We start from the raw sequence: 8,114 nt of genomic DNA, 5'->3' as shown, positions 1-8,114 counted from the left end.
GTGTTCGAGTCCAAGAGTGAACATCAACTCTGAGATGCAGGTACATCCAGCTGACGAGTCCCAAATAGGACGAAACGTGCGTCCTGGATTCCACTGCTAGCCACTATCCATCTTTGCTTAGAATGCTTGTGAATTTAGGCTATATCGAGGCAATACGCACAGTATGTACATATGCCAATAAGAGACTGACCAATGGCAGTCCTACACATCAATGAGAAGATTCAAACAAACAATACTAAATGAATCACTAATAAAGTTTTCATGATGACCTGTTTTAGCTCTCATAAGATATTTTTCTAGGTTCGTTTCTACCTAAATCAGATACTGGTGTTTCTCCAGATAATAATGGATGATCCGTAATTGAACTATTCCTTTCTGAGAAAAAAAGGAAGTAATGACTTGGTGGTTAATATATTCGAATTTCAACCGCTAAGTCGTAGATTTGTATTCCACTATCCATTTCAGTTTGGGCAACTAGGTAATATCTTCGATATTCACACTTAAAGAATCGGTCAAAAGCAAGTACACGAGTCGGTATATGTGATAACTGAGTTAATAATAGTCAACACGTGCAAAAAATCATTCATCCTACCCACAGATTTTTTTCATTAACATTAAGTCTAAGTATTTCCTGTTTTCTAACTTCGTTTTCAGTTGTTGGTTTAAATAAAGATAATTTTTCACCGGAATCACCTAATTCATCAACAACTTATGGTTCATTACTTCGACCTGGACGTATGCCTCCATTGCGTCATTCACAATCATCCGTATCTAACAAACCAAACACTAATGTTGTTAGATCAGCAACAGCGGTAACAACGTCAGCAATGACATCCTCAACAGCACCATTATGTATGCTTCCTGGGGAGTTTCTTGTACATTTAAAGCGTCAGTCAACTGGTTTTGGATTTAATCTAGTTGGTGGAGCTGAAGAAAATACTCAGGTTTGTTTGTTGTCGAAAGAAAATTTATTGATTTTTCGTTTATTATTATTATTATTAAGTATATTGTTGGTTGTTTTTACTTGAACATACCGAATTTCTTATAAAATAACTTCTATATATTAACGTTCATCTGAACACCTTTCTATGCAACCGTCCGATCATGCGTTCGAAATGACTTACTTTGAGTAGTTCTTTTCTGATTTGAGTAATTAGCTAATACTCTCACTCACCATACTATTAGAAAAAACGAATACATTGCCAACCTAGTCGGATTTCAGGTAGTAACCTTTATGTCTTCGTACAAGGTTTGAGAAACCTGCTGACTATTACATAGTATGTGTTATACTTAAGAGGATTCTATTATATTGGGTTTAAAAGACGATGGATTAACGGTAACGAGTCTTTTATTTATTTAATTAAACAAATGAACATAAGTTCATGGGGGCATCAGAATATATATGCACCACTATAACTTTGTGTGAAGGCTGGGATACTGCCCGACTGCCTAAACCCGAAACAGGCGGTTTCCTTTAAAAGGCCACTCCTTTACCCTTTGATCTAGAGATCTAACTGACAAGGCAGTGGGGCAACGTCAGGATATGCGGTTCCATGATAATCGGTGACTAACAATAGGTTCATACTCCACTTATTTCCTCAGGAAAGAACTCTGGAGCCCATCTACACCAGCCGTTCGGAATCAGGGTTTTCTTACTCCCTTAGGTGAGTTCTCCATATCCACCAACGCAGTCAAAGCGCCAGAAATGTGTTTTTTATCCTCTCAATTTCGTAAACAACAGTAATGCCGAGAGAAGGCATTGAGTAGGGACTTCCCTGACAGTGGCTATATAATAATGTTGTATAAATGTAATATGACATCATTTGTTTGTAAATGTACACACAAATAGTATTAAAGTTATATGGTGTCTTTCAAAGCTTTTCTTGATCAAAAATATTTTCTTTTAAAATAAAAAAAACAATATAGCAATGGAACGACTTGATTAATTCATCAACCATATAAAAAAGCTATGCACACAATTTAGCTTTCAACACATCTGTTCTGTCATAGATGAATAGTAAACACAAAGCCCTGAAGATCATTACGATTGTTATTTATCTCTATAACAGAATATCATTTTAGATCGATAATTCATGTTGATGTAATTTGCACTTTTTTTAAAAAAAAAAATTTTTTTTCAGGTATCTATAGGTGCTCTGCTTATGGGTGGTTCAGCTCAACTTAGTGAAGTTGTACGTACTGGAGATAAGTTAATATCAATTGATGGTGTACGTGTTATTGGAGCAACACATGCAGAAGTTGTAGAATTATTAGATAGAGCTGCACATACTGTTGGTCAAGTTACACTGGGTTTACAAAGAGGAAAGGTTAGTTCTTTTTTTCCTTGTATTTCAGTCTATGCAATAAATTAGTTATCGGTTATATATATATAATCTCTCAGAGCCATTAGTTCAGTAACATGTCTGAATAAAATATATACTACGTTGATAAACTTGATAAACAGGAATCCCAATATCCATTATTCCTCTCTCCCCTTTGTTAAGTGGTCACACAATCCATTATGCTGTGCATAAAACTGAATCTTAAGTAGATTGTCAACAGATTATCAGACAAAGAAAAATGAATTCATGTCAGTTTATTCTGAAGTATACTTACCGATTAGACTTTGGTGCTAATTGATGTTTAGATATTAAACATTATAGTTGGCCTATGAGAGGAATATACAAACAATGTTTTTAAGATATTCAAAACCGAACGCTGAAAAAATACACAGTCTTCTGTTCGACTTAAATAACAGTACAAGAATATTCGAAATGTTTTCCTCTCATCCCCTCTCTAAGTGCAAAATTTTGTTTCAGGACTGGTCTGTGTCAGCATCTGAAGTTGTGATAGAAAGTGAAGTAGTTAAGTACTTCGACCACTTCATTTCTTTTGGAAGTTTCACCACCCTGGTGGGTTAGTGTCTGACAAAATCGCAGCATAAATTCAGAATGTTCTGTTGGTTTTTGACAACCTACGTCACTTGTGGAGTAAACGAACTGTATGTTCGCCAGCCGCTGGACGTTTATGCTACTCAGCAGTTCTCTCTGTCCTACTTAATGCCTGTAATACATGGTCTTTATAAATAGAGGATATTTGTAGTTTATCTGTATCTGATCATAAATGTCTTCTTAGTATTGCTCTCGTAAATTTGAACCACCTAGTGAGCAATGCTAAGGTTAGACATAGGGTATTAGGTAATGATGACAAATAAGTTAATGATGTTCCGAATCTTCATCGACTGAGGTGCTTGTGATATGTATTGTGTACGCTCAACAACCACCTATCTCAGTAGGCGATGCTGTCTAGTGTAAGAGTAGTTTGGAAGTAAGCTTAGGGCGCCCAAACAAAAGTGTGGCATCAATCCGTGAATTCATCGATCGTTAGGTTAAGCCGGGTCGTTAGATACTGAACACCTGATTGGGGTTCTCCCGATCATCGTAAATAATGTTTGGGAACGATAATCATAGGTCAGAATTGGTCACAAATGGTACAGATGTATTCACTCTCACATCTGCACCTTTAAAATTATCTTATACTTTATTTCCCTCAGATCCAATCTTTCTTTTTGAATCATATTGTCTGTATGTAATCATTTTTATCACCGTTGATACTGTTACTACTTTTACTACTCTGATATTTCCCTCAATAATTTTGTCTTTCTGTGCTGATACAGTATGGTAACGTTGATCAATGTGTATCAGGTTTTTCCGTTGTTTATCACTGATGCGTTTTATTTCAAGTATATTTGCTGATTAAAATTCTGTACTATGTTACACCTAAATTTTTGCCAGTAAGTGGTCGTGGAAACTGTTGGATTTCATTTAGGTCATGAATCGATCTAACTTAGACCACAACTGAAAACCTAGAAGGCCATACATTTGTTTCTTCCCAATGTAGGACTCCTCAACATTACGTATCCATGACCGCACATGAGGACCGAACCCAGGACATTCAGTCTTGCACGTGAACGTTTAACTTCTAGACTACTGATTTGTCATTCAATAGTGTTACTGTCTAACTTCAACTAATCCACGACATGACGTGGCTATATTAACTTTCTAGTTGGGAAACGTGACCTTCAAGGATACATGAGCAACTTTTGCTTCTAAAATATTTATACATCCAGCCGATGAGCTCTGAACGAGGCGAAACGCCCATTCTGGATTCCACTATTAAAAAACAATCTATGTATTCTATACTATTCATGATTGTTCACGGTCATTTGATTGTAAAAAATTAAAATTATCTCCAAGATAAATATATAAAAATCATTTTATTATTTGTTTTAATGTTTATTCATATGGTTAGATTGAAATTGACAATCTGAATTCACACTATTCATTGGAACCAGTTGATGTTGTCATATCTCGAAGTGAAAAATCTGATGGATTTGGTTTCTTTTTGACTAATACCAAACCAAATCATAATTCATTAAATGAACATTCAAATGGTATTGTTGGGAATCGTAATAACAGTAATAATAATAATAATAATAGTAATCTTCAGAATACAGAATACATTGGTACGTGTTTTAACATGAAGAGTGAACTTTTTTCCAAGATCTTGAATACATTATCAATTAATCTAGTTTTTTCTGTCAGTTTACCTTGATTTTCGTCAATTTTTTTCAGAAAATGTATTGAGAATTCATCTGATAATAAGTTTAATACCGACATATTGCACATGAAAACTGTCTGTATACCTGAGAGTTCAATTCTAAATCATATATAACACAATATTTATCAAATCAATTAGAGGTATGTTGGCGACTGTCACTTCCCAGTTGCCTACAAAGGACAATGAAAGATACTTCTCGATGGACGTAGAAACAAAAGTTGGTTGGTAGTGGTCATATCAGCCTGAAAGCTTAACCACTAACCCAAAGGTACATCTGGTTGTGGCCGGACATACTCTGTCTTCCCAATCCGTTCTTCATTTAATCTTATCGTTCTCTAGCTGAACTGTCAGGTATGGTAGAAACATATGTTCTAGCCAGTACAGTTCAATAAAGTGGTCACGATAAGCAACCCAGTCATCATATCATACTAGCAACAAACATTAGATATTACTTACTACTCAGTGGTAGACTGTTGTTGATATCTCGGTCCTGCAGTCGGTTAGTTACAACGCGAACTACTCATTATTAATGACATTGAATAGTGTCATTTTAAATCTCTCAAAAGCATGTAACTATTTCTTGATTACAATTATTACCGACTAGCACGAGATCTAAATTACATGCTGTAAGGTGACAACCTCTAATATTCGAATATCATATTCACTTAAGCTATGAATATATTCAAACTGAACATGGGGTTTTATTAATTGCCTCAAGTATATTAATACATTAGATTTTTTTTCAGTACTAGAAAATTATCATATCTTATAATAAATGAAGAAAAAATGTCCCATTTGGAATGAATTAACTGGAGCTATGTTTTTTCTGTTTTATATGTATGTATAGCTCAACTTGTTCCTGGCAGTCAAGCTGAACGTATGGGTCTTTTGTCTGTTGGTGATCAAATATTAGCTGTAAATGGTATTCCAACATGTGGACTACATCATGATGAAGTAGTTCGTTTGATTCGAGAAAGTGGTAATCATATAGCTTTGAAAATTTTGCCATATTCAGGCAAGTGTTTTCTTATTTTCCGGTATTATTATATTTTTTTCTACTTCCAAATGCTTTTGTTAATCTATATTTTGACAATGTATTCGTTTGTTTTTGTATGTATGTATCTAGTATTCTCTTGAATGAACTAGTTGAAAGCCCAATTGAAGCTTTGTCCCACAAAAGCTTTAAAGATTTGATTGTTCTGTATGAAAACCTGTACATCAATTAAATATGGTTCATATTAGGTTTCTGAAGATTGGTTCCATAAGATTCTCCTATCCACACTGTCAAACGCATTCTCATAGTCAAGAAAGTTAATATATAGTGACGAATTCCATCCAATTGGTCGTTCAACAATGATCGGCGGCGTCATGATTTGGTCTGTGCACGACCGATACTTACGGAATCCGGTCTGTTGATCTTGAAGTTGGAAATACACTGAGCTTTTCATCCGGTTCACTATCACTCTGTCAAAACTTTTCCAGGTCCTGACAGTAGTATGATGCCTCTGTAGTCCCCATACTTGCTGATATTTCCTTTCTTTGATATATTGTTGAGGTATCCTTCTTTCCGGTCTATGAGAAATTATATATGTAGGCCAAACTCACTTCTTAATCTGATGATGCAGAAGAGTTCTATCTCAGGTACGTGATTTCGGTGATTACATTCTTTAAACTGGGCGGTTTGGTCTTTTCTTCATTCTAATTAACATAAGCATCCACCTCAAAAAACAAAGTTCCGTCAACATCACTTCTTAATATTCTACACATCGTAGTCCGATTGCATTCTAGTTTATGGTAGTATAATGTGACTTTTACGATGTTCATCATACGGGTAGCGATCTTCTGAAGTATTTCCAAAAAAAATGTGAGCTTTCTTTTAGATAAGTACCAGTTCCATGTCAAAAGTTGTGATAATGGTTCCTATCTATTTCTTTAGTATGACTGAACTGTTGCTAGCCGTAGGATCCAGGTTATTTACTTTGTCTTACTCAGGATTCATCATTTGATTATTCCTGCATCTAAGTGCTAATGTTTACTTTGAAACTTGAACCTGGTGCCTATCGTTAATGCTTAATCCATAGGAACCTGTAACTTCAGACAGCATCGAGACTATCCACTCAGGACACACGTTTGTCAAAAGAGGTTGATTGGAATTCCGTCTTGAATATCAATATATTATTAGCTTACTTCTGTCGTCAGTCAGACAATCTCTATCTCTGTTAAACACTACCATCCAATCAATCTTATTTTATAGAATGAAATGTTTAAACTGTAATTCTACTGTGATTTATATGTATATGTATATGGATGCTTACAATCCAATCTCAAATTGTCTTCTCCATCTTACAGGCTCAGCTTCACGTGGACGTAAACATCCTTTACCAATGAGAGATTCAGTTGAATTTCCGGTTACACTGTTTCGTGGAAGTAGAGGTTTCGGTTTCTCCATTCGTGGTGGACAAGAATTTAATCGTATGCCACTAGTTGTATTACGTATTGCAGATGGTGGTGCTGCTCAAATGGATGGCCATTTAAAGGTACATTTTTATTATTGTTTGCCATAAACATCCTTTTTTTTAGAATTGATTTACCAAAGTCTGAAACTCAAAAAATGTAGATTCGTCCAAAAAAAATAGGATGTAACTGTAAGGATGGCTCGTTGGTAAACTCTAGGAAGCCTCAAGAAGGCCAGAAAGAGCCGAAGACATTCCATCCAATCACTGCTAGAGGAACATTATAGAATATAGACGTGTAGCTCTCCTATTGGTTGAATAAGAAGGCCCACCTATGTGCCTATTGGCTATCCGTAATGATGATTTACTTTCAGCCAAAAAACTATAAATACAAGAAATATTTGTACTATATTTGACACTATTTTGGGGAATAACATTCCTACTTACTATTCTTCGGTCTTCTCTCTTGCGACGTTGTGGGTTCTATCGTTCAAGTAGTCTAGTAGTACGCGGCATAGTAAGAACCAAAGCTCTAGATATAACAGTAACTATTTACAACAATAACAAAGGAATTCCTGTTTTGTTTTGCGTTTTAATTAATACTGCTAACATAATTTATATCTGAATAAGTCTTTTCATTCGATAAAAATCATTACTTTCATAGACCCGTTATGTATCATATCAATTTAATGTGTCTTAAATACTCCATAATTTTATCCTCTTTAGTATTATCAGTTAGTAGATGAATGATTGCCTTTCCTCGACGAGATAGTGAACTGTCGTCATCAAATCAGTGATGTATTACGGACGAATATGCCCGCCTGATATGGCTGCCATTAACGCATGTCGGTAGGGAAGTTTCCTAGAAAGTTTTTCGTATCTGACGACTTGAGAGCTGAAAAACTGTAAGGTTTCCTGACATTTCCAGAAGACTTGCCACATTCATTGTATTGCCAACATCAGTCAGGATTATATGACTTTCGTTGTCTACAGATAACTCGTTTTTGTAACGAGCTTCGTTGAGGGGTTCTCTAGGGTCCA

At 35.4% G+C, this 8,114-nt stretch overlaps 1 protein-coding gene across 1 annotated transcript in view; it reads left to right on the top strand.

The window, feature by feature from the left end:
• Positions 1–737: 737 nt before the first annotated feature.
• The window catches only part of Smp_132600 (membrane associated guanylate kinase inverted related), a gene marked incomplete at both ends in the record, with an annotated part of 12,085 nt that continues 4,708 nt past the window's right edge, over positions 738–8,114 (top strand). Inside the window, 5 exons of the mRNA XM_018799759.1 lie at positions 738–944; positions 2,142–2,327; positions 4,312–4,453; positions 5,468–5,635; positions 6,970–7,157. Coding sequence (XP_018651516.1) covers positions 738–944; positions 2,142–2,327; positions 4,312–4,453; positions 5,468–5,635; positions 6,970–7,157 — 891 coding nt within the window. The remainder of the gene's footprint in view (positions 945–2,141; positions 2,328–4,311; positions 4,454–5,467; positions 5,636–6,969; positions 7,158–8,114) is intronic.

Source organism: Schistosoma mansoni, chromosome 3 (genome assembly GCF_000237925.1).
Source record: "Schistosoma mansoni strain Puerto Rico chromosome 3, complete genome".
Classification (NCBI taxonomy): domain Eukaryota; kingdom Metazoa; phylum Platyhelminthes; class Trematoda; order Strigeidida; family Schistosomatidae; genus Schistosoma; species Schistosoma mansoni.
This window is presented reverse-complemented; position numbering and strand designations above follow the sequence as displayed.